This window comes from Hippocampus zosterae, chromosome 1 (assembly GCF_025434085.1).
Source record: "Hippocampus zosterae strain Florida chromosome 1, ASM2543408v3, whole genome shotgun sequence".
Taxonomy (NCBI): Eukaryota; Metazoa; Chordata; class Actinopteri; order Syngnathiformes; family Syngnathidae; genus Hippocampus; species Hippocampus zosterae.
This window is the reverse complement of record NC_067451.1, coordinates 4,364,078-4,389,960: the sequence shown is the minus strand read 5'-3', so window position 1 is coordinate 4,389,960 and position 25,883 is coordinate 4,364,078. Positions and strand designations below refer to the sequence as shown.

The following is a 25,883-nucleotide window of genomic DNA, read 5'->3' as shown; positions in this document are numbered from 1 at the left end:
TCTAATAATAGCTGGCACTCAAGGGGTGTACGCAGCAAAATTAATGAGTTCATTAAAAAATGAATAAAATAACTTATTTTAACGGTTACACAAGAATGATATTACAGGCAAATCTTGTCCTTGAAGTTTTTTTTCCAACCTTACAACAGAGATAAAAATCCAAAGGGAAAAAAATGGAAAATGTGTTCCCTTTTTCTCCCGTGATGTTTGAATGTCATTATCTCCCCAAAAATTGTGTTACAGAAAATTCAAATGATTGCTCCGATAATCTCGAGGCACAAAAGGCAGTGTCAGGTAATGCAGCATGACTCCTTCTTGTGACTGGGTCCAAGTCAGCCCTTAGACCATTACAAAGCTCCAAAATTACAACACTGCATAGACGATGTGTCATCAATAATTTTTGTGCACGTTTTTGTAGCCGCAAACCTTGAGTAAATCAGGCCCAACGTGAGCAAACGCCCGAGCGAATTTGTAAAGAGACAATTTGACACACTAAAGCAGGGGTGTCCAAACTTTTTGCCAAGGGGGCCAGATTTTATGTGGTAAAATGTCGGGGGGCCGACCTTGGCTGACATTCTTTACATTGAACAACAATATTGTTCAACAAATTTTAGTAAGCCAGTCTGTTTCACATTTCCATTTTTATTTTAATTTCAACAATCTTAAGAATTTCTTTTGGTTCATTTGAAACAGGAATTTGAAATATGACATATCAGTCAATATAAACACGGAGTGATGTCTTGTTAACTCGTGAGTGATGCCCTCTAGTGTCTAAATGCTATTACTCATTTAGTGAATGCTATTACTCATTTAGCCACTAGAGGGAAGCAGTACTCTATGAAACATCACTCACCAGTCTACGAGACCTCAGTCAATGCAACACGTGTTCCATTGTGCCCAACCTGCGGGCCAGACGGCACTGATTTTATGACGGGGGCCGAGGGCCGGATGAAATTCGACCGCGGGCCGGATTTGGCCCGCGGGCCGGACTTTGGACATGCCTGCACTAAAGGATGACTTTTGGAAGGCGTCCCAGCACAAACCAGCTCAATGCTGAACCAAAGTGGACTAGCAATACAACATAAATAGATTTTTAAAATCAAACAGCTTAATGGTATGTTAATTGGACGCAATTTCTTCGTGGGCGGGGGGTCGCTGGGGGGGGTTACACAGTAAACATGGCAGTAAACCCATCTATCATGTTACAAACAGGTAATTAAAGGATTTTACATGCACGCCACACAGGTCGATTTAGTCAGTGCGTGTAGTTTATCAGCCGCTTGATGCTTTAAAGCCTCAAAGCAATAAACTGATTGTTTGACTAATCGCATATTAAATCAAAATATTTGAGGAGGGGGGGACTAAATCCCAATTGGATTACTTTTCAAAAGGTTTCAACCCTACAGACAAGCTTTGTAAATGGCAACCGTCAAAATGAAGGATGGTGATTTTGAGCAAAAAGGAAGGAGGATGAGTCAGGGAGGAAGCGCGACGAGAGCGCTCGCAAATTAGACCACAAATCATCTGGTTATAACTCGCTTGTTCTGTGGAAAACCACCGGAGGGGGATTGGGGGCGGCTGTCATGATGAGGAGAGCTGAGGGCCAAAGGAAGAAGGTGGTCCGCAAAAGAGGTGTTGGATGTTGGGCGGCTTTGGGTTGGGCACATTTCAAGTGATCCACATCATCGCTTGCCGGAATGTCTGGAGCACCTGCAGGAAGAGCCAGACAAGTCTTGCCAAGCTCCGAAAGCATTTGTGAGGAACAGTCAGGAGCGGAATCTCCAAGTGGGAGAACAACTCCAGATTGTTTTCCACATGGGCTACCAAGTAGCATGCACCAAAATTGTTCAAAAGCGTAATTTCACTTGCCACCGCCTCTGCGTTCCTGTCGTATGCCTCCTCCCCACGCCATTCCTCGTCACCTGTGTGTGATGTCTGCCTTGTGCCAACAGTTGTGGAGGCAGTGCCGCTGCAGACTCGACTTGAGCTCAGACCATGTACAAAGGCGCCCAACTTACGAGATGGCTTATTCAGTCATTCATGTTGCCAGGCAAAATGTCAGTTCAAAGCAAGTGTACTTAGTTACAGTTACCGTACCTAAATAATTTTGAGGGTAGATTGCACTCAGAATGATTTAAATGCAACACCCTCGAGTATTTTGGTGAAGAAGAAACAATACTTTTACTAAGTTATATTCCACTCACAACTTTTTTTTTTTTAATCGCTCGCGTGATCTATTTGCTGGATTTCCCACCAGACAAAATTGAATTCCTGTAGTCGCAGTTCGACCAATCAAGCAGGGGTTGTCACATGACTGCACACAAAATCTCAAGACAGGCATTTCAGTGGTCACAATGCAAGGAACACTTCTTTTCTGATCATCCCAAGAAACGGTCACCACGGTTACGAGGCCACCCAATGGACTCTTTCGCCACACATCCACTCAGCCGCCCACACGCACTCATGGAACAACAGAATGGTGGCACGTGAGTGGAGTCAATACCGAGTCAATACGACACACTCGGATGAGCTGCATTGATATGGAGAAGTCATTCATTCATCTTCCGAGCCGCTTGATCCTCATTAGGGTCGCGGGGGGTGCTGGAGCCTATCCCAGCTGTTTTCGGGCAGTAGGCGGGGGACACCCTGAAACGGTTGCCAGCCAATCGCAGGGCACACAGAAACGAACAACCAACCACGCCCACACTCACACCCAGGGACAATTTAGAGTGTTCAATCAGCCTGCCACGCATGTTTTTGGAATGTGGGAGGAAACCGGAGCACCCGGAGAAAACCCACGCAGGCCCGGGGAGAACATGTAAACTCCACACAGGGAGGCCGGAGCTGGAATCGAACCCGGTACCTCTGCACTGTGAAGCCGACGTGCTAACCACTGGACTACCTATATATATATATATATATATATATATATATATATATATATATATATAAAAAACTCATCGCCTGTAACACATCACGATGTCGCTGGCTCAGCGCAGTGCTGAAACTAGTCATTTGAGCCCAATGCCCCCCCCCCCTGTACTTCAGTTCAATTTTGGCAAAAGGTGAGTGATGTAATCTACGCCACTTTGCCCTGCTTTTCAATTCAGTTGCAATTATCTGACAGCCTCAGTTAGCCTATTAATATTGAGCATCAAACATTTTTATTATTGTTCCTCCATTAAGCGCCTCCAGTTGGTCCAGAATACTGCTGCTTGCCTTTTGACTGGTATTCGTAAGAGGGAGCATATAACTCCAATATGGCATCTCTTCACTGGCTCCCTATACATTTTAGATCAGATTATTTGATTTCAAATCTTTAAATTTTGTAAATGGCCTCACCCCACCTTACCGCTCTGAGCTCCACCACTACATTATTAGAGGTACTAAGAACTAAGTGGAGGCTCAGAGGGGATATTGAGCCTTTTGCGTTGCTAGTCCCTCTCTTTGGAATGACCGCATACTGAATGCTCACAATCTTTAAAACTCATCTTGAAACTCATTTTTATCTTTGGCCTTTGACTCAGCAAGACTCAGACTTGATTTTTTTTGTGCACTACTGTCTTGGTTATTCATTTATTGTTTGTTGTTGTATGAGTTATTTTTGCTCCGTGTAGAGCACTTTGTATTCAGCGGTAGTTGTTACAAAGTCATTTATAAATACATTTGAGTTGAGTTAGCAACTGTAAAACGAATTTGAAAAAAGTAACACTAACAGTAAGAATATATGCAGGACTGTTTGAACCTGTCCCACTGAAAATAAAATATAATTTGCTGCCATGTACAACGTGAATTTAAGAAATAAAAACTATTGCTTTCATAAACAAGAAACTCAGTAGGTTATTTTATTAACGCTAGTTTATCAGAATAGATGATTATGCTACATAATTTTTAGTTGATACTCAAATCCAAAATCATCAACAGTATGTGATCGCAGACCAACATTCAGTCTCCCCATTAAAATGTTATATTTTTATTCTTGAACAAAAGTCCATCATGGGATTAACCTGCAAAAAAAGTGCTCCTCAAAATTACTAAACAGCGCCTCAAATAAGTTCAAAGGAGAAAAAAATGTATATTGTATAACTGTGTTTATGTGTACGTATATATATTTACTAATTATTTTTTTATAACACAAAGAGGTGAGGACTGAGCTGCAGTGTCTGGTCATCCAGTGGGCGTGGCTTGAGGAAAAGGGCGCGTCGCCAGCTTCTAAATATTAATGAGCTGGAGGAGGTGACTTGCAAATGAGCCTGAGCGGGCACACTCAAACGTGGACTACTTTTTCAAACATTCATTCACTTTGGAACAATATTTTTTTATGTATTTTGTTTTATTGTGTGTTTTAAAAGTTAAGATAAAACAGCCCCCCCACACCCTATTCCGTTTTGCCCTCGTTTTCATACAGTGCAGGTTTAGCGAGATGAATTATCACATGGTTAAAATATTCGCAAATGATGAAATTCAAAGCACTGGACGACCAAGCGTAAAATTTCAGCTGAGCACATCGGCAACATAATAAACATTCTATGTGCGTCACAAACGAATAAACAGCCCGCGTGTGTGTATAAAAAAAGAACGCGAGCGGTGTCTCTGGAGCGTGCTAGTAAACAAACGGCACTTACTGCGTGGGTTGCTCTGACGGCCACGACGACTGCCACCACGCAAATCCTGACAGAGAGAAATAAGCAGTTTGGGTTAGTTTGGCACGAAAAGTCAACCTGAGCGCGCACGCGGTTGCTGGAGAAAAAGAGCAAGCGTACATCGTTTTTTCGAAGACGCTTGGTGCGCGTGGGCGTTTGAAATGCATAAAATGTAACTTACAGGAGCTTCATCGTGATCCGGTGAGATTGGACTCCCGAGAGTTCACCAGCTACGCGCTTGCGACGCGCTCATCGACTGCTCCAAAGATCCTGTCATCTAGCGGCCACACACACACACAGAGAGACTTTTTTTTTAAACAGCGCAAGCGTACGCTAACGCGGTCGACGCGCCCGTGGCTTGCTTCCGAGCATAGACTCGAAACTCGCGATTCGCTCCACGAATTCATAAATTTCGAGCTTTTGTCCAAACTCACCAAAGTTTGCACAGCGGGGAAGTCGCTGCTTGCGCTCTCCGTTCGGGCTGTTGCGCTTCAACTCTGCAGGGCTGCCCCGCCAGCCGGGAGAGGAGGGGCCAAGTTGGCCAACACTTGTCATTCGCGAGCCCCACCAGCGCTTCTCCTGCAAGACTTTTTTACTGAGTCTTCAACAGGAAACCAGGCACATTCAACAACGACGGCAGACATACACACAACCTCTTTGTTATGCATTGCAAATACATTTCCACATCATTACGTTCAAGTTTCCCAATTAAGTGCATTGAACAAAATACAGTATCACCGAAATGCCAATGTCTGACTGTCTGGTGGAAATATTGCACTTGGGTGTGTTTTCTAGGCAGTACTTTGAGCCCTTTTTTGACAAAACGGGGTTCTGCATGGATCTGTCCTATGGGCCCTTTAATTTTGACCCATAATAGCCTCATAAACCTTTGATATGTGTCGGGTGGGGGATAGGGGGTATTTTAGATATACAGTATCGGCTTTCGAGTCTGTCATTGTTCCAAATTCAACAAATATTTTTTTAAAGTGTTTTCTCCATTAAACAACATATATTTTTAACAGAACCTTTTAAAGGGGGGATGTTTTTGAATGACGGGGTTCCACGTGGATCTTTCCTAGGGTTTCTCACGTTTTCTAATTTGACCTATAATTTTGTGTTAGAAACAATGTGGCCTTCAAAATACAGACAGGGCAATCGTCATAATAATACAGGCTTGTTTCCGGGACGGTGGCTGAGATTAGGCTGATTTTTGAAAAATCAAATTTGTGGGATAAAAGCTTTGGGATTAGTTGGTGGCCCACAGTTGTTGCAGGTAGTAAAACAATGCGATTTAAGATTTATATGAATGTAGTGTGGTTTATTCTTAATCTCTGGTCTTCTCCACGCATGCCATGTTTGTCTTAAGTGAATATTTAATGTGAAATAATGTGGGCGGAACGCAACATGTCGGGGCTTACAAGAAAAATATACGTTTTATTGTAGTCTTCGTTTTGTGCAGCCTGAGGCGTGGGTAGGCGCGCAAGAGCAAGTCACCACTATATCCCTCCGCCTTTGCGGGGTCCTAACTTAGTTGCGCTACTTTCCCACTCTAAAATTTGCAACAAAACATGATATACTGTTGCTAGGACTATTATAACAATAAATGTTTTGATGTAATATTTTGCAAGAAATTTGACACGAACGTGTAATTCAGCACCAGACTGTTTGAGGAGGCGTCTCCTCGAAGTGAAGGTGCGAGTGGCCGATATCAGTGCGCACTTGGAGTGGGAAGTAGATCCGGTCGGGGCAGGTTCTGGAGCGAAATCAGAGAGGGGGGCCAGAGGCGCACGGTACCACAGCCAGGACCACTTTGGAGCTTCTGCAACGAGAAGCACGGCAACAGGAGAACCAACCGAGCGCCTCAGTGTTCCGCGTCAGAGCAAGACGCGCAAAAAGTGGAGCGAAGACACGCGCGGCGATGACACTCCAGTAACGAGGCGCGCTTTTCTCAGTCCGAACGCGAGAGGATCCTGTTCGAGTTCCCCGCGTATACGTCCAAGATGAGGAAAGAGGCGAAGAGGCTGCCACGGCTCGCGGTGCCGCTGCTGCTGCTCGCCCTGTACGCCGCCGTGCAGCAGACAGACTCGGCGGTAAGTTGCGCTTCTCTCCCCCGGGCCATACAAATCACCGCAAATCCGCCGGAGAGCCGCAAAGGAGCGGGGGAATGGTGCCGCCTTGGCCCCGGACAGCAGCGGCTCTCCCACGGACACGTTTATAAATAGAGCGGCTGCTTTGTAACAAGTGTAACTATACTCGCCTTTTGCTTAGTGCGCAACTCCGGTTTAGTGACGTTTCTATCTGCATTTTCTCTAGATAACCTGGAATAAAACAGCATGTAAATTTTGTTTTGGTGTTAGTCTAGCACTGCTTTTAAATGCAATTAATTGAATGCATTTTCAAAAAGATGAAAATCGATTTTTTTTCTCGTCCTCAACATCACTTTATTTGCATTTATGAAATTAATGTCAAATTCACATTGCAGCTGGAATATTTTACAAAGCGTTTGTGCACACTTCACTTGTTTTTTAGACCACCCCCGCCCCACAACAACCCCCCACGCAGCAGCTTTCTAACATTACCTCTATCGTGCACCAGCCTCATGTAATATCCTAACATTAGCAGAATATTAATGCTCATGAATAATTCATAAAGAGTGCATACCGATAGGGAACAGGCCACGCCCCCACAACTTCAAGCAGGCGTGTTCATGAAGGGCTTGCATACTTTTTTTTTTTCAACAATAGGCAGAAGAGAAGGAAGGTTGTAACCTTGGCAACTCCGTTTCGCCTATGGACTGTCAACATAGCTCAAGATTGTAAAGGCACAAATTGAGAGTTGGTAGCCGCTGTAAACATCAAAAGACAGAGGAAATATTATGGTCGGAAAATGAGCAGATGTTCCCAGAAATGGTAGATGTAATTGAGAAAGGAGGCAAGCAATAATTATGGAAAGAAGAGAGGAAATTTAGACGTGTGACTATATGTTAATAACACCGGTGTTCAAAAAAACTCAAACTTAAATATGTAAATATGTTCGCAAATAAGTGCTGATTTGTACTGAGGTATAAACTAATGTGGCTGCGTGAGGATTTTTTTTGACAGTGTCAAGACTCGAATTAAATAAGTCAAACACCAAAATCTGACATTGAAAGGATAAGTGTAAAACTCACATCTGCCCCATAAGGCGTGGGACTCATATCCTCTAACTTCCTGTGAGCTCACTGAGGCCACCTAGTGGAGCCTTGTGCACATAACAGTTTTCCTCAGCATTTTGGGGGCATGTCTTATAACGTTTACATCTGCAGAGGTGTGTCCCTGTTAACGGAAATAGTCAGGAACTTTTTAATGTAGAGACATGCAAGCGCAAGATCGGGCTTAAACGAAGCTTCTCATCCATCTGGGCGTGTGTGTGTGTCTGTGTGTGTGTGTGTATGCTCGCACGCACGCACGCAGAGCATCCATCCTCACTCAGATATGAATCTCGTCTCACCCAGGTGAGGGAGTTCAGCAGTAACGCATACCTGGACATTTCCTTTGAACCTGGCGCACTGTGCAAACTACAAACACACGATTAATTTGAAGCCTGCCTTCCTCTGTGCCCACAAGCTCACACACACACACAAACAGACACACAAACATGCATGCATGCATGCTTCACCTGGACCCCATGGCTGAGCTTGGGTAGCCAAAACAGTCACAGGTTGTGACTTTGCACTTCACCTAAATCCCTCTTCTTCTTTTTTTAACCTCTGTCTCACTCCCTTCTTTTGTGTTAGCTTGCGCGTATGTTAAAACAGTTGTTGTAAAATGCTAATATTGTGTAATTAGCAGTCAAAAGTCAAGGCTAAGCTTTGGGGTCACTCCACCTGAGATGTCCCAGATGGACGTCTTCCCCTTTAGGGTAGAAAGGGAAATTCGAACATTCATTCATTCATTCATCGTCCAAGCCGCTTGATCCTCACTAGGGTCGCGGGGGGTGCTGGAGCCTATCCCAGCTGTCTTCGGGCAGTAGGCGGGGGACACCCTGAATCGGTTGCCAGCCAATCGCATAGACAAACAACCATCCACGCTCACACTCACACCTAGGGACAATTTAGAGTGTTCAATCAGCCTGCCACGCATATTTTTGGAATGTGGGAGGAAACCGGAGCACCCGGAGAAAACCCACGCAGGCCCGGGGAGAACATGCAAACTCCACACAGGGAGGCCGGAGCTGGAATCGAACCCGGTACCTCTGCACTGTGAAGCCGACGTGCTAACCACTGGACTACCGGGCCGCCCGGAAATTCGAACAATTGATCCTAAAAGAAAAAAAAACAACAATACACACACACACACACACACACACACACACACAAAGCTTGTTTGCTTTCAAAATACGGCGACAGCAACAATAACTGCCACTGCTGTGCAAAAGAACCGAAGATGCCGCAAGAAGTCGCAAGTAGCCAAAAGTCAACGGGGGCCAACAGTAAATGTTTAGACAACTAATTAGCTCCTCTTCATCACGTCCTACTTTAAAACAACAAAAAACCTTTCCAGTAAAAAAGCCTGAGTTGTGACGGATAGCGTCGGATATCATTTCAACTCTTATTGGAGTTGAGGTTGTTTTGCAAGCTAAATAAGGGTAACCGCGAGACATGGAGTTATTGTTTTGTTGTCACAGGTTGACCGGTGAGTGCGTTTCCAGGCATTGGCTCGAACCTTCGAGGGAACGCGGCGGCCTCATGTTTAGTCCTCACTGGTGATTCAGTGGGAAGATTTCTGCCATTTCACAAAGTGCTTTTGTGTGGTTACATGTTTTGAGGCCAGGCTAATGAGAAAATCAGACATCTGGACTTAGATGTTGTTGATTATTGCGCAACGGAAATTTTGGGGAGCTTTGCGGATGCTTCATGTTCAGGAATTCATCTTCCTGACCGCTTGATCCTCACTAGGGCCGCGGGGGGTGCTGGAGCCTATCCCAGCTGTCTCTGGGCAGTAGGCGGGGGACACCCTGAATCGGTTGCCAGCCAATCGCAGGGCACACAGAGACGAACAACCATTCGCACTCACACTCACACCTAGGGACAATTTAGAGTGTTCAATCAGCCTGCCGTGCATATTTTTGGAATGTGGGAGGAAACCGGAGCACCCGGAGAAAACCCACGCAGGCCCGGGGAGAACATGCAAACTCCAAACAGGGAGGCCGGAGCTGGAATCGAACCTGGTACCTCTGCACTGTGAAGCCCACGTGCTAACCACTGGACTACCGGGCCGCCCTCATGTTCAGGAATCTACCTGCAAAATCCCTCAAAGTGGAGCCAAAATGCCAAATTTAATTATAAATGCAAGGTAAGAGGTCAGACAAGGTCCGATTCATGTTGTGTTTTGGCAAACGTGGCTGCGATCCTTCGGGCTACGGCACAAATCCACCTCCACAAAACAGTCACAAGATTCACCGTCCGATTTTCTCTTTCCTGCAAGCATCCCTTCCGTTCCGTTCCGGCCAAAGGCAGAGCCCTGGGACAAAAGCGTTCACAAAAACAGATACTGAGTTTAGGACTCAGAAAGGAAAACACAATAAAAGCTCAGCGGAAGGCATGTTATTGTGAGCAAATAAGCGACTCCTCACTGAAGCTTGTGAAGTTTGAGAGGCAGAAGATTGCATATTCTCACATGTTTTCCGACAAGCTGGCCGCTTTATTATTTTGCATTCTTTCGAGGTGAGGAAAGCGGAGGGGGCATAGTCTGTCTCAGATCAGTGGGTGACCTCGATGTATAGATGTCTTATTTACATCCTCGGGCAGAGGAGCAACGCCTGAACAAAATGGCTCAACACAATTCCACTAAACAAATTCCTTTAACAACACCGTCCCAGGTTGCGTGGCGTTTTTCCTTCCGAAAATCCAGATTTGGGAAGCTCCAAATCTCAACACTTTGGAATATACGCCACGATAAGTCATGTTCTGAGCCTCTATCAGTGCATCACACGTGGGCTTCTGCATCCCCTCAGACAGAGAGATGGCGAGGGAAGATAAGGCCGAATGGCACTTGGCCATCCCCCCCCCCCGAGTGTTCACGCTCCTCGGCTATCTGCAGACGCATGAATGAAGCCATCGGAGCTGCTTGACGGAGGCAGAGAAGCTGTTTTGACTGGTCGGCGAGGACACCAAAAAGAAGGCCGTCTGGTCCTGGCTCTTTTCCCATCCGTGCTCACTCTGTCTCTTCCAATCAGGGCACCTGTTTCTCGCATTATGCTGGAATATTCTTTCGAGCTCAAACCTCCCCCAAAGTGTTTGATACGAAGCACCCTCCTTAACCTTGAGGTTTGGGGAAGGATGTGGTTTGCCAGATAAACCATCCTGCTCCCCTTAGAACTTTGTTCATCCTCATTTCTGGTAGGAGGTCCTCTTGAGGATTGGTCAGTCGGTTTTGGTCATCATCGACTGCATTCTGGTGTAATCCCCCAACATCAAGAAACGTGGTCTAGATCAAGGTGTGCTGTAAAATTTTAGATCCATTTCCATGTTGCCTTTTATTCATTCATTCATTCATTCATCTTCCTAACCGCTTGATCCTCACTAGGGTCGCGGGGGGTGCTGGAGCCTATCCCAGCTGTCTCCGGGCAGTAGGCGGGGGACACCCTGAATCGGTTGCCAGCCAATCGCAGGGCACACAGAAACGAACAACCATTCGCACTCACACCTAGGGACACCTTAGAGTGTTCAATTAGCCTGCCACGCATGTTTTTGGAATGTGGGAGGAAACCGGAGCACCCGGAGAAAACCCACGCAGGCCCGGGGAGAACATGCAAACTCCACACAGGGAGGCCGGAGCTGGAATCGAACCCGGTACCTCTGCACTGTGAAGCCGACGTGCTAACCACTGGACTACCGGGCCGCCCGTTGCCTTTTATCTTAAAAAAAATCTGCAAAGACTGAAGCACACTCAGTCAAAATATTTTTGGGATGAACATAACATCATGGAGTTTTTCCATAGTGCAGTCAGCCCTGTTATGCGTTTGATTATATGTTTGACACCCTCCTAGCTAATGACACCGGACATGATTTGTGTCTTGTTCTGGTAGACATGACTGCAGAACTGGATACGGCTGACCAAAGTATTCTGTTGGTTCATCTGCAGCACCAGGTGGGCATTAGCAGTAGCGCTTTAGAGTGGTTTAGATCGGCAGCCAGGACTTTTTGTGTTAGCCTTGGTTGCTCTGAGTTCCGTTCTGCCCAACTGTCATATGGTGTTCCACAGAGTTCAATTTTGGAACCCCTGCTGTTTTAATTTTATTTGGTTCCATCTTAAGGAATGGTGGTGGTATTTAGTTACCTGCTTTCCGGATGACAGTCAGATTTTTGTCCCTCTTAGCACTTACTCCTTAAGGCCTGATAAATTGATGAAGGCGTGTCTCCAGATCTGTGCTCAAAGTTGGCACAAATCATGTTCCGGTTGTGTGGACTTAGTTAATCCCAGGTCAATGTGGCGGCTGGAATGTGACTAAGCTGGGGATAAGGGGTAAGGCATCCAGCTTGTGTCGTGTGGTGCGGATGACTCTCGCTCTTTTGCCTTCATTCCACGATCTTGCCCGTGTTTTTCCACCTTTATTGTCAATAAAGTGCATCTCCGTGGGGAAATTGGAAAAAAGTCAAGCTGGCTGCTTTGTGCGAGCGTGTCGGCGCTGAATGCGGCGCATTCCAAGCCTCTGCTACACAAACAGCACCCCCACCGCCCGCAACGACGGGAAATCAAACATCTGTTGCAGCAGTGAGGGAGAGAGCCAAGGATGGGCGATGGACTGACAGCCGACGACGGAAGAAGAGGCAGCAAGGAGAGACAACACTAATTTAAAATAATATCTTTGACAAGAAATGTTGCCTTTAGATAGCCAAATTAGTTTTTCAAGACACAAGCCAGACTTTTTGTTTTGAATTTCACACACAAACTTGAGCTACAAGTGCGCCATAGTGGCAATAGAGTCGCTCACTTCACCATAAGTTGCAGTTGGGCATATAGTGAATGATTTATCCAAAAAGAGGCTTCAACTTTGTTTAAATTGGACTCCCAGATGACAATCTTAATAGAAAGCAAAGCGATTTACACAAATTAAACTAACTCTAAAGTAACCACATAGCATTTTTTTAGGAAACTCTACTTAGCTTAATGCTAACAAACAATGCAAAATGCCACTGACATGCTAGCAGAAGAAATGACGATTGTGTGCTTTAAGTATATTTAACATTTTGAATCTAACATTACTTGTAGGGAACCATTTTTAGTAACAGGCATGAGTGTGCAAAACGGAACTCATGTCTTTAAAGTTTCTAAAATGACTGCAGTGGATGGCCCGAACTGCAAATAGGTCAATCCGCCCGTGCCAAAACCGCGAGTATGCGGGGGTCCACTGTACAACTACCACCATGAGTCAATCTCATTACCACCCCGTTTGCGCTTTCCAAAATGACAGCAGGCCGTTTAAACGCAGCGTGTGCACCACCCAGACTCATTCGGGCTCATTCGGAGTCGGTGTTGCTGAGGATTTTCAGGTGCAAGGCAAGCCAGGAACCGGCCGTGACCTGCCCTTCAGAAGATCTCATCACAAAAACTGACAAGCAGGCATGTCTGGCCCTATGCCTCAAAGTTTGCCAGGAGTGACAACATCTAATACATCTTCTAAATTATCCATAAATCATCCAAATGAGGTTATAAAGAAAGTACAAGGCTTTAATTAAAAAAAAACTCAAGACATAATGTTTTTTTTCCCTTCATTGAATTTATGAAGTTGTCTTCGTGAACGCTGAAAAGATCGCAAATGAAAGTATTTATTATGGGGATGCTCAATGCTAGAGGCGACCGCAATGCTATTTCTTAATATGGGCAAAACACGTGCTTACGTGCAAAATACATGTTCTGAATATACTTCTGATTTGAGAATACATTTCTCAATGCATGTATAAAAGATCCATTCTTGTAATTCAACGACAAAGTAAACAACAAAGTAACTACATAGTGTGATATTTTTTTTCCCCCAGTGGAAAAGACTTGCATAAAAATTACCATTCAAGGATAGCACAAATCTGTTGAACAAGACACCAACAAGAACATATTGTGCATTTTTCCACCAAAATCAACTCGCTCAAAAATTTAATACATATATACTATTAGGCCCACTCACATAGTAGTATAGGGCAGTATAAGATCCTGTGTTAGAATCACCATCTAGTGGTGAATGGTGACATTACAACTAAAAGCTATAGATGAACCCTGCATGGCATATTCACAGTTCAGCACTTGGCATATGCAGATTTTTTTGCCTTCAATATTTTCTTACGGCTTGGATTTTTCCAGGTTCTTCCAGGATTTTTTTTCACCCACCTTACTCACGTTTTTTGTGGGAAACAGATTCTAAATGTTTAAGAACCTTTTTTCAAAGATTACTTTAGGTTTGTAAAGTATGTGTTACAACCCGTAATATTGTTTGTTAAAAAAATATAATAGGACGTTGAAAACAATAATTGCATATTATATGGCAGTTGTAAGTTTGAGTTTTAAAAAAAAGTTTTTAAATCGTTCAACCCTAATCTCCCTTCATCTTTGCATTCAATATGAGAGCATCTGGCTCAACCCCAGAAGTATTTGTCCCACATTCTCCCAAAAAAAGAATGCTTATTTTGTTGTGTCTTCCAGTGCTGCTCTTGGGTAAATGTTAAGATTAGGCCTCAGCTCATCCAAACAGATTTCGCACACTCTGAGCAAAGCAGTATGCGGTTTACTTAATGCCCCGAAGGATGTTTCAATAGCTCCAAAGGACATTTTGGATGCGTTGGCTTATTAATTTCCATCTTTTTAGCCATTCCTTAACGTTAACCCCGCGGCGACAAGAATCCAACGTCAATCCCTTACTCTGATTTCACACTGCATCGCGGCTCCCCGCATGTGTTGCGAGAGCATGCCGCCGTCAAGTTCCAACCTGTGCGAGACAGGCTCTCGACGGGATTGATATCACGGAATTACAACGCAGCCCCTCCAAATAACACCCGGCCGTTCACCACGCCCTTTCGCCTTTGGAAGAAGATTTCACACGAGGACGCCTGCCGGAGGAAATGGTGGCAGCAATGACTAATATAGTTGTCAGAAAGGCAAACAAAGAAATTGCATTCAGTTTTACCCAGCCCAATCATGGATCACCTTTCACATAATTAATTTTTTGGGTAATGCTAAAAGCTCCCACAAGACGGCGCCAAAGCCCCGGATAATACAAACTACAAGTATTTGATACCAAGGAATCAAGTTAAAAGACACACATCTGGATTGATTCAGATTGTTTTGTCAGGGAGGAGGCTAAGTTTAGCTAGGGCTGCTAGCAGAAGTGTCGGAGAGTCTTCACGGCATGCTGAAATCCAATGATATGGAAACTATTAATTTTCAAGGGCTGTGTTGTAAAGTACTTGCAAAGTATGTAATCGTAGAGTTGTAAGATCAGAGTTTATCGCAGACTTATAGTTGAAAAATTTTCCATAACTTTGTGATGATTGTAACTGATCAAAATCAATGACATCATTCAACAGATTTAAACCATTTTTGTCGCACTGGAGCAGCTGAATGGCTATTGGGATCCTCTTTCTGGTGTGCCCGCCTTGGCCACCTCAAGGCAATATAAGACAGAGAGGCATCTATACTGTTCATTGAGATATCTGAACTCCTCTTGGCTTCTCAGTACGGCACTAATATTGGTGGTTCTACGCAGAAGATAAAGAATAGGAATACTGTTATATTGATTGTACACATGTTGCTGCACTTTTTGTGTTCAATCTGCCACTTAAATGGTTAAAGCAGCAGCTGTAGATGCTAATTAGCATAACGTTAGCTATGTGTTTGTGTTAAATACACAATTTGTTTTATGTTTCATTTGACAGCAAATTTCAACTGGGAGATGCTTCAAACAGGTTGAAGCACCTTGTCGAATAATTGTGGGGGTTTTTTGGTGGGTTTTTTTTTGTAATTAGCAGCAAGACTTGCTCCCTATTATTATATTTGAATGCACTTGTAGAAAAGGGGTGTTCATTTCAATGGTACACATGAAAAAGTATTGTGTTTGTGTGGTCTCAGCTTGTCTCAAGACACGGTTTGGTCAAGAAGAACCACTTCTTTGAAAATTCCTGGTGGAACACGGGGACAAGATCATACACGTGCGAGTGGTAGTGGGGGAGTAGGGGTCGTTTTGAGCTTTGTCAGTAGGGGTCTTCCTCTCCTAGTCAAAACACACTCAGATTTTTGGGCTGATGAGGGGGGGAAACTATTTGCTTTGGTCGCCTGCGTCGCCGCGTCGTCACCTTGAAGTAGTCCAAGTCCGGCCACGATAAAAGGGATCAAGGCATGTCATGGTTCAAAGTTCGTGCCTTCACTGTTTTATCGCTTTTTTTTTTTGTCTTGACCTTACAAAGGCAAGTAAGAAGATGTGAAGATCCCACAAAGCTCCACGTGCGTAAAAGTAGCTATTGTTTGAAGTTTTATTATTACATCTATGCTAATTCACATTAGCACATCAATGGTGTTTGGCATTGTATGTTAGCATTGAGCTAGTGGTCTCTTCATCACATGATAACGATATTGCCATTATATTATATTGACATTTTGATATTTAAAGACACAATGTTTATTTTGGGGTTTTACATGTTGGTATTGAAGCCAGTTTCAGCTGGCAGGGACAATTTTAAAGCTTGAAGCATAGATGCTTCACGCCTATTTTGGAGTAATATTTGGAGCAACAGGGACGGCTAAGCAACACTTTTAAATGTTCTTTTTATTACAGTTATTTCACAAGGAGTTGTACAAGTACCATCGGTAGTACACCGATCGCAGAGTTAAATGCACATTTTAAAACAGCGACCATTGTTTGAAAAATGGTCACTTAAAACAGTTTGTTCTTTTTTTTTGAGGTTCTAAATGTGGAGAGGGAAGTCGGCTGCTGTTTAGTACAGAGCTGGATCTACTCTGTGAAATAGATGGCTGTTGGACAGCCCAAAAACTTGGAAAAATCCTTAACTATTTGCCTTAATGCCTGTAACACAAGTTTGATGAAATTAACTAGACAATACAAACTATATATATATATATATATCATTGCTTTCTTGACTGACTTTAGCATGATTCAAAAAGTTGAACAACTGAAAAGTCATGCTTCTATTTTTCTGTATGCGGCCCTCAAACGAAAAAGGTTTGACGCGCGTTTTAAAATATGAAATGCCATTAAACATATTGAGATGAAACTTGTAACTACACATACAGCCCAACTACTTTTTCTTTTTTAAATCCAGTACATTTTTTTTAAATTTACCTTTCATGTACAGTACGAGAATTCAGTGAAATTACGTTGTAACCTTCAAATACAATCAATTTGAGTCGGCTCCAAAAAATATCGGAAGTACAACTTTTATTTAACTTTCATGGGCGGCCCGGTAGTCCAGTGGTTAGCACGTCGGCTTCACAGTGCAGAGGTACCGGGTTCGATTCCAGCTCCGGCCTCCCTGTGTTGAGTTTGCATGTTCTCCCCGGGCCTGCGTGGGTTTTCTCCGGGTGCTCCGGTTTCCTCCCACATTCCAAAAAAAAAACATGCGTGGCAGGCTGATTGAACACTCTAAATTGTCCCTAGGTGTGAGTGTGAGCGTGGATGGTTGTTCGTCTATGTGTGCCCTGCGATTGGCAGGCAACCGATTCAGGGTGTCCCCCGCCTACTGCCCGAAGACGGCTGGGATAGGCTCCAGCACCCCCCGCGACCCTAGTGAGGATCAAGCGGTACGGAAGATGAATGAATGTGCAATACATGTTTTATTTAATTTACCTGCTTGGTAAAAACTGAGTGTGTCATGTGTTGCTAGTTAGGAAATGTGTGTCAAGCAAAAGCATGAGTTTCTTCTGTTTTCCCAAATGGAAATTGGAGTGCTGGGATTGATTTTGTCACATGCAGGCATTGCGTATGCATAGTGAACCGGTGTCTGTGTGTTTGCGAGGGCAGAGCAGTGCGCACACAGTCGCTGTCTAATTATCAGTCTCTGGTGAGTGGGGGAATTCCAGTCTCGCCAGTCTAATCCCACGGGTGCACGCTTGCCTTCTCATCCTAACTTGTCTCGGTTCCTTGATGAGTGAACCTGTGCCACTTCTCGGGCAAATTTGAGTTTCTGTCAGCTTTTGACGGAACATGTCAAACGTGTAAAAAAAAAAAAAAAAAAAAGGGAGGGGAAACCATTTGAGGTCAGCTGTTGACACTTATTCTTGTGGACTCACTTTTGTGATGCGAAACATCACATCATGTTGTCGAAAAGCCAATTCTCGGTTGATGAGTGGTTCTTTATAGACTGTGCGCAGTGCCAAATAGCAGGCCGGTCTCGGCTTGTCAGTTGAGGCTGGCAGGAGATACGACTCCCCTCGGGCCTGATGGCTTGTGCTGGCACCAGCAGAGGAACGCAAAGAACGGGAGGGAGACAGAGTGCGAGCCAAAAGGAGGGTGGCGGGGGGGGGGTGGGTGAACATTTGCGGCTCAGTGACCTTTGCAAGTGAATTACACTGGCATTGACTCTTATATTTGGAGTATTTAGCCCAGTTCAGGGCAGTGCACAATGACAGCTTTAACTACAAATCGACCAAAAGCTCCTTCAATCCATGAAACATCATGCAACATGACAACTTTCCTTTAGCCCAGGGGTGTCCAAACTTTTTGCCAAGGGGGCCAGATTTTATGTGGTAAAATGTCGGGGGGCCGACCTTGGCTGACATTCTTTACATTGAACAACAATATTGTTCAACAAATTTTAGTAAGCCAGTCTGTTTCACATTTCCATTTTTATTTTAATTTCAACAATCTTAAGAATTTCTTTTGGTTCATTTGAAACAGGTATATCACATGCAACTGCTTATTCACTTGACTTTTTCTTAAACAGAAGTCTCCTGAGTGCAAATTGATTGATTTTAAACATAAAATGTATCACCATGACTTTCCAATAGTCACAAAACCTTTGACTCGAATAACGGGGAAATGAACAAGCAATACACATATCCACAACTGCAAGGATCATTTGAAATATGACATATCAGTCAATATAAACACGGAGTGATGTCTTGTTAGCTCGTGAGCGATGCCCTCTAGTGTCTAAATGCTATTACTCATTCAGTGAATGCTATTACTCATTTAGCCACTAGAGGGAAGCAGTACTCTATGAAACATCACTCACCAGTCTACGAGACCTCAGTCAATGCAACACGTGTTCCATTGCGCCCAACCTGCGGGCCAGACAGCACTGATTTTATGACAGGGGCCGAGGGCCGGATGAAATTCGACCGCGGGCCGGATTTGGCCCCCGGGCCAGATTTTGGACATGCATGCTTTAGCCAATCAACCCACAAAACTGTAAAGCAAATAAGAAAATGTTTAACTAAGATTGACGCAACAACAAACAGACATTTTAGATGTCGATACATTGCTGATTGTGTCTCATTTACTGTCGTCTCTTTTGTCCATTTGCAGCAGAATTCGATCGTTCCATGAGGCAAGGGTGCAATAATCCAATCATTTGCCTCAGAGGAAGCTAATACCAAACATGTTATGCTTTGTTCTGGTTTCACATTATTCGTTTCATCATTTCGCCGGGAGGCACACCTTTTTGTGTTGGTCTCGTGCAGACATTCGCTGATGTGTTGACACAGGGCTGGCGAGGCTCCACCGCACACAGGTGTGCGGACCAGGAGGCAGGACCAGTAAACATGTACAAGAAAAGACCAGACATGAGAACAAGGTCAAGGTTCAAGTGCAACCTTACAGGATATTACAAAAAGAAAGAAAAGGCCAATTGAATAGCGAGGTAGAAAGTCAGCGCTCTGTAAGGTTTTACAATCGGGAGTGACGCACAAAAACATGTGCGTGGCCGTCCCGCCGTTGGAGAGCAGACTGCATTGAGCTGAAGCAGACCAGAGGCTAATCTGGAGATCCAGGCCTTGTCAAAACACAAGCCCGTGGGCACGCACGCACACTTGACTACCCATGTGCAAATTCATTCAGACGTGTGCAACGCCAACACCCTCTGACCCAGACGACATATTTTGTGTTTACTGCCAAGATGTTGCATTCATTGAGCCGAAACTTTTACCATCTATTTTATTATTTTATTTTATTTTTTGAATAGCGTTTGTCCAGATTTCACTGTGAGATGCCCAGCGAGCTTTGGACTATGTCAACAAGCATGGGAAAACTCGCCACATCCCCGCTCCTTTTCTCAGCTTCCGCCCCCATCAAACAATCTCCTCACACTCTGTTCATTGGGCGCGCTAGCTGAGAGGAATTGTGGGAGTCAGTTTTATTTACAGACCACTATTACATTACGAATACATTAGGCGGCTGTTTTCTTCATGACCTTGCACCTGTCGTCTCATTATCAAATCTGGAGAACTCCCTAAATTTTCTGTGGGAAGAAATGCTCCTCTTGTACAGTTGTGAAGGAAAAGTATGTGAAGCCTCAGTAATGACCTGGATTTCTGCATAATCTAAGTCACAACAGTAGGCGCAGATTTCATGAAACTAACACTAGAGGAAAAACTGAGCACCGATTCCCACAATTTTGGCCCATTCCTCGATTCAAAACTTTCACTTTCAGCAATGTTCATGGGATGTCCGGGTGTGAAAGACTGCGTGTCCAATAAAAACATGAAAACATAACAGCTTGGGTGATATTAGGGTCCGCAGGATATGTTTGTTGTGAGATCGCAATTTATGACCAATCTATGCAGAAGTCCAGGTAATTTCAAAGAGTTGGTTCACATGCTTTTTCCTTGCACCCGTTTGTTGCATTACGCGACGTAAGGGCGCCCTCCTGTGGCCTAAATTGGGAGAGTTTTACATACGATGCCGTTTTTATAATAATAATAATAATACATTTTATTTATAAACGCCTTTTAAGACACCCAAGGACACTTTACAATAACAAATAAACACAAATTCTCGAGGCTTAAAAAGTATTTGTAGTATGTTGACCAAAGAATGCCAAAGGCATAAAGAATTACAGCACACTTAACATGGTTCGAAGATACAGTTCGATCTCATGGGAATTAGCCACTAAAACTACCATGACGTGACGACTACTTTGTGCGCAAAAAAATCGTGGGAGGGACATGGACTAAATATTTAAGAAATATGTATGTTAAAACAGAGCAGGAGAAAAATTACAGATTGTTTTAGATGTTCCTACTGGGTTTTCTGGCCGTGGGGCATATGCTAGTAAGTGCTAGCGCAATGTGGTCATGTGTCTGATATCACCAACGCATATTGTCTCGGGTTTTCAATAAGTTTTCAGCACAGTTTAAAAAAAACTGACGGGTCGGTGGGTTTGTGGGTAGTTAGAGAGAAGTCGTCAGGTCTCAAGGCGTTTAAAATTACGTGAACTAGCCTCTTCAATGTGAGCGTGTGCTAAATGGCTACCAGAAACGCCAATATATCCTTTCATATTTACAATTCATTTGTTCATAGCTTGACGTTAAATAGTGAATATTGAAATATTATATGTGTGTCGCTTACCGAGGGTACTCCTCTTGACAGTAAAGTAGGCTCCTCAGATTAAAAAAAATATCCAATCACCCCACAACACAATTTTTCCTGCAATCAATTTCATTCTGATATAATTTTCCGTTTCGTACCTGGCAAATAAAGGTCCATCGGTTTTGTCCAACAGGCTTGCCATGGATGTGCAGGATCCAAATGTGACTGTAGTGGAGTCAAAGGAGAGAAGGTAGAGTTCAAATATTCTTAATCTCTTTACACAGTTAATTATATTGTATTTATTTCAACATGTTTGAGTAATGTCATCTATATTCAATCTGCTTGTTGGTGCGCAGGGTGAGAGGGGTTTCCCAGGCCTTACCGGACAACCGGGAGTGCCGGGATTCCCGGGACCTGAAGGGCCAATCGGATCCCGCGGAGAGAAGGTCAGTGGAGGTGGACGTTTGCATTTTTCGAAATGAAATGATTGTTTTCATAAGTATAATTAAAATGCTGTTTGTGCCTCTGTGTCTCTCAGGGTAGTGATGGACCTATGGGCTTGGCTGGCCCAAAAGGAATAAGAGTGAGTCTTATTTTATTTAATTTTTTTATTGCCACCGTGGAGTACAGTATTCCACGTAAATTGTGTACTGTGTTGTATTTAGTCAGTTTAAACCAATAATTGATCGAGTGGTTGTAGTTTCCACTTTTTGCCAGCAGATATCGCTATTTCCATATTGGTCAAGTCATACGTAGCTTTTACGTCAATGGGTGATGGGTGCTATGCCTTCTTTAAGGGACCTCCCGGATTGCCAGGATTCCCAGGAACACCAGGACTTCCAGTGAGTTTTCATAATTCGAAACTTGAAAAATTTGAGGTTTGTATGATTTAAATGGATTTTTAATGATGTCCTGTTTCTTAGGGTCTTCCAGGGCAGGATGGAGCTCCAGGCCCAAGAGGAACGCCAGGATGCAATGGGACAAAAGTATGTGGAGAAAAACAACGGAATAGTGATACAGTATTTTCATAAATTGGTCTTCTGTTGACTAGGGTGAAATCGGCTTCCCGGGAACATCCGGAATACCAGGACAACAAGGACTACCGGTTAGTCTAGGAAAGAATGTGACCATTCTCTGACTCTCCAGCACATTGATCCAAAAGTACATGAATTCAAATATCTAATCATCTTCTTCCATAGGGTCCACCTGGTCTTCCTGGTCAGAAGGTCTGTGGCTTTGAACTGATTATGTTGGTGGACTCACGAATAAAAAAAAAAATAATAATAAATAAATCAATACTCTTATCCAAAACAAAAAACCTGTTGAACCATACATATCACAGGGTGATCCTGGTGACGTGATCTCTACTAATCGCTTTGGGGAGAAAGGAGCTGTGGGATTTCCTGGACTGCCAGGAGTACCCGTGAGTCATAGTGCTTGTATTTATTTATTTATTTTTAAATTGAACTATTAGACCGGAGTAGAACTTTGAAGATTTTGACATACCTTTGTTTCATGCTTGGAAATATCCTAGGGTCCTCCAGGACCTGCCGGGTACCAAGGTCCAGTCGGCGCTCCAGGACCGAGAGGCTTTGAGGTAACAGAATTATCATTAGTCACAGAATTTTTACACAAAGCTAATTCCATTGTTATGTGGCAGGGTCGACCAGGTCCTCCTGGTCCTCCTGGACCTAAGGTGAGGTTGTTTTTGTTTTATTTCAATGATGTTCACGCTCAAGGATGCTATAGGCACCGTGCTCATGCTTCTGTTCTTGCTGAAATAGGGAAACATGGGACTGAACTTCCAGGGACCCAAAGGAGAGAAGGTATTGTCCCCGAACAAAGCTGTGCAGCTCTGCCACGTTTTCTTGCTTCATCTCATTTTGTACAAATTTGATGATGAACATAGGGCGAACCTGGTTTACCGGGCCCTGCTGGGCCACCGGGGCAAGTCGGGGAACAGAAGAGGCCAACTGAGACAGAGATTCAAAGAGGAGACAAGGTAAAGCTGCCTGAGAAGCTTCCATAGGAGCCTTGTGACAATACAGTCATGCCTCACTATTTCATGGTTGGTTTATCGCGGCTTCAGTGCATTACGGATTTTTTCAAACATATTCATTAAAAAAAATATATATATATATATATATATATATATATATATATATATATACACAGTACATATATATTTTTTTCATATACATGTCGTACAGTGCTGTATATGTTGCTCTATGTGACTCGCTGTTGTTTTGCTGACTTTTGCAGCTTCTTGCGGACCGTTTGTGGACTTTTTGCGGACTTAAAAAAAAATGTTTTTTTAATATGTTGACTGTATTTTTTTATTCATAAACTGACCTAACTTATACATGTTTAAATCTATTAGTATACAGCATTAAGTCATGTTAATTACTTCAAAATTTACTTCTACATGCATGTATACTATTAAATTTGGCCTTATAAATATGATGTACATGTACCTATATAGAGGGGTAGGGGGTCGCTACTTCGCAGATTTTCGTTTATCGCGGGTGATTTTGGTTTTCAAATAAAGTGAGCCCCTCCAACAGACCCTCCACGCAATTGGTGAAAATGAGCAATTCTGAGAGCCCATGATTTATTTAGGTATACCAATATGTTTATGCTATTTTTACAGGACACATCAACTAAAGTTTTCCCCTTCAAAGTAATCCCCCTAGAGACTAACGCACTCCACCAGCCTTCTCTGTCATCTTGGCCATCTTGATGTAATCCAGGTCGTCAAAAACGGGTCCCCTTGATGCGCCCCTGAAGCTTTACAAAGCAGAAATTTGTACTTATTTATTTTTCATTCAGAGAGCCAGGTCGAATGAGTTGGGAGTTTGCACCAGCATTATGTTCTTTTCTGTCAGGAAGTGTCAGATGCTCATGGTTTGATTTATTGGGCATTGGCGACGTTGCACTCTCCCACTGAAGGCCCTCACGTTCGGTCTTAGGGCTGGTTGTATACTCCGGGGCAATTACAATGAAAGGGAAAAGTTAGGGGTATGGTATTTTGGGTTTGCAATGTACCTTCTTTAATACCCACTTGCAATTCTTCATACACATCTGGTAGATCCACTGAATTCAGTCTCTTGTATTTCTCCTTTGAAAGGGTGACCCAGGGCTTCCAGGCCTCCCTGGTGATCCTGGCTATCCAGGTCCCCCTGTAAGTGTCCGTCACCATTTGTGAATGGTTTTCACATTTTTTTTTTTTAAATGAAAAACTTCTGTTCACCTGTGTTTCGTTGCCGGCTGCAGGGTATCCCTGGTGGCCAGAAAGGAGAAAAAGGAGAACCGGGAGAAGCAGGCAAACGTGTGAGTTTCAAAGCCAAAACCCATCTAGGGTGTATAGATAATAGCAATCACGTTGCTATTATTCCCCATCCAAAATGTAACTAAAAATTGGAGTATACATTTTTTTACAGGGCAAACCAGGCAAAGATGGTGACCCTGGTCCACCAGGCTTCCTTGTGAGTTCTGTCATATTTCCTCAACACAGACTGACGAGAATTTATCAATGCCTCTAATTTCTTCTTCTCTTAGGGTCTCAAAGGAGAGCCAGGCCTGCCAGGTCCTGCTGGCAGGGATGGAGAGAGAGTAATTCACATTATTTCATTCTAGTTGTAGGTCTCAAACTCTAGTCCTCGAGGGCCGGTATTCTGAATATTTTAAGTGTTTTCCTTCTCTACCATGCCAGATTCAAATGATCAGCTCACCAGCAAGCTCTGCAGGAGCCTGAAAACGATCCTGATCATTTGAATCAGATGTGTGGAAGAAAGGAGACACCTAAAACATCCAGGATAGCGGCTACCAAAGACCGGAGTTCGAGTTTGAGATGATCTTGTAATGTCATGTAATGGGTGTTTCTATAAAGCGTACCCTATTTTTTTCCTTTCAAGGGTATGAAAGGTGAACGTGGATTTCCAGGTCCTCCAGGAGTGGTGTGTATTCTAACTAACCTTTTTGTCATGCAATAAGTAAAACGCCGTGATCATTTAATTGTACTACCGTATCAGGTCTCCCCCATCAGATTTGGCTTGATTGTTTTTGTCCCATCAGGTTATTAGCGGGCAGACAGGAGCACAGGTGGGTCCGAAAGGTGAGCCCGGGTTCCCTGGATCGCCTGGCTTCAAAGGAGACAGAGGACCAACAGGTCAGCTGAAGAACTGAGTTTATTCTAGTTCAAGAAAGAAAACCAAAAACAGAGTAACATAAACTGAAATTATTTTTCACTTCTAGTTTGAAGCAGGTTAACTTGAAACTCTCTGATCACACAGCTAATTAAAACAAACTGTTGTGGAATCAGAGCGAGACTGCCACTTAGCTCTCTCACTTTTAATAAACAAAGTCGCCTTTTTTGACCTTCGCCAGGTTTACCAGGTCCTCCTGGAGCACCAGGAATTCCAGGTGGTGGCGGAGGTGGTTCATCTGGACAACCAGGCTTCCCAGGAGAGAGAGGTCAGAAGGGAGACACCGGCAGTCCGGGTCTCTCTCTTCCAGGTCCTCCGGGCCGCCCTGGAGGACCTGGTCTGCAAGGACCACCAGGGGCCCCTGGACCTCCAGGGTTTTCCAGCGGTGGACAAAACTGTATCCCTGGCAATCCTGGACGTGCCGGCCTACCGGGAGAGAGAGGTTACCCAGGAGAGGCGGGCCAGAAAGGTGAGGCGCTTGAAACATGCTGCTTTTCTATTCATGGTCGGAGAAGTGAGCAGTCAG

General features: G+C 43.9%; 2 protein-coding genes and 1 long non-coding RNA gene across 6 annotated transcripts in view; 1 reads left to right on the top strand and 2 right to left on the bottom strand.

Annotated features, from left to right (window-relative positions):
• The window catches only part of col4a6 (collagen, type IV, alpha 6), a 67,102-nt gene extending 60,798 nt beyond the window's left edge, over positions 1 to 6,304 (bottom strand). For 3 of the 4 annotated variants that reach the window (XM_052062272.1, XM_052062284.1, XM_052062293.1), the window contains exons 1-4: positions 6,287 to 6,304; positions 5,078 to 5,222; positions 4,825 to 4,920; positions 4,626 to 4,671 (exon numbers count right to left, since the gene is read on the bottom strand). In XM_052062272.1, coding sequence (XP_051918232.1) covers positions 4,626 to 4,671; positions 4,825 to 4,835 — 57 coding nt within the window. In that variant the 5' untranslated portion in view covers positions 4,836 to 4,920; positions 5,078 to 5,222; positions 6,287 to 6,304. Of the gene's footprint in view, positions 1 to 4,625; positions 4,672 to 4,824; positions 4,921 to 5,077; positions 5,464 to 6,286 lie in introns of those variants that run through there. The other variant, XM_052062276.1, reaches the window with a different exon arrangement.
• Positions 6,305 to 6,373: 69 nt separating this feature from the next.
• col4a5 (collagen, type IV, alpha 5 (Alport syndrome)) overlaps positions 6,374 to 25,883 on the top strand; it is a 30,892-nt gene continuing 11,382 nt past the window's right edge. Inside the window, exons 1-20 of the mRNA XM_052062948.1 lie at positions 6,374 to 6,733; positions 21,346 to 21,402; positions 21,509 to 21,598; positions 21,691 to 21,735; positions 21,950 to 21,994; positions 22,076 to 22,138; positions 22,204 to 22,257; positions 22,352 to 22,378; positions 22,495 to 22,575; positions 22,687 to 22,749; positions 22,813 to 22,848; positions 22,937 to 22,978; positions 23,062 to 23,154; positions 24,280 to 24,333; positions 24,426 to 24,482; positions 24,593 to 24,637; positions 24,711 to 24,764; positions 25,067 to 25,108; positions 25,227 to 25,320; positions 25,539 to 25,826. Of these exons, the coding sequence (XP_051918908.1) occupies positions 6,644 to 6,733; positions 21,346 to 21,402; positions 21,509 to 21,598; positions 21,691 to 21,735; positions 21,950 to 21,994; positions 22,076 to 22,138; positions 22,204 to 22,257; positions 22,352 to 22,378; positions 22,495 to 22,575; positions 22,687 to 22,749; positions 22,813 to 22,848; positions 22,937 to 22,978; positions 23,062 to 23,154; positions 24,280 to 24,333; positions 24,426 to 24,482; positions 24,593 to 24,637; positions 24,711 to 24,764; positions 25,067 to 25,108; positions 25,227 to 25,320; positions 25,539 to 25,826 (1,420 nt within the window). The 5' untranslated portion in view covers positions 6,374 to 6,643. The remainder of the gene's footprint in view (positions 6,734 to 21,345; positions 21,403 to 21,508; positions 21,599 to 21,690; positions 21,736 to 21,949; positions 21,995 to 22,075; positions 22,139 to 22,203; positions 22,258 to 22,351; positions 22,379 to 22,494; positions 22,576 to 22,686; positions 22,750 to 22,812; positions 22,849 to 22,936; positions 22,979 to 23,061; positions 23,155 to 24,279; positions 24,334 to 24,425; positions 24,483 to 24,592; positions 24,638 to 24,710; positions 24,765 to 25,066; positions 25,109 to 25,226; positions 25,321 to 25,538; positions 25,827 to 25,883) is intronic.
• Positions 24,234 to 25,315, bottom strand: LOC127599224 (uncharacterized). The gene is made up of 3 exons (XR_007962035.1): positions 25,176 to 25,315; positions 24,403 to 24,432; positions 24,234 to 24,331 (listed from the first exon to the last, which is right to left on the bottom strand). It is a non-coding gene; the product is annotated as an uncharacterized LOC127599224 (long non-coding RNA).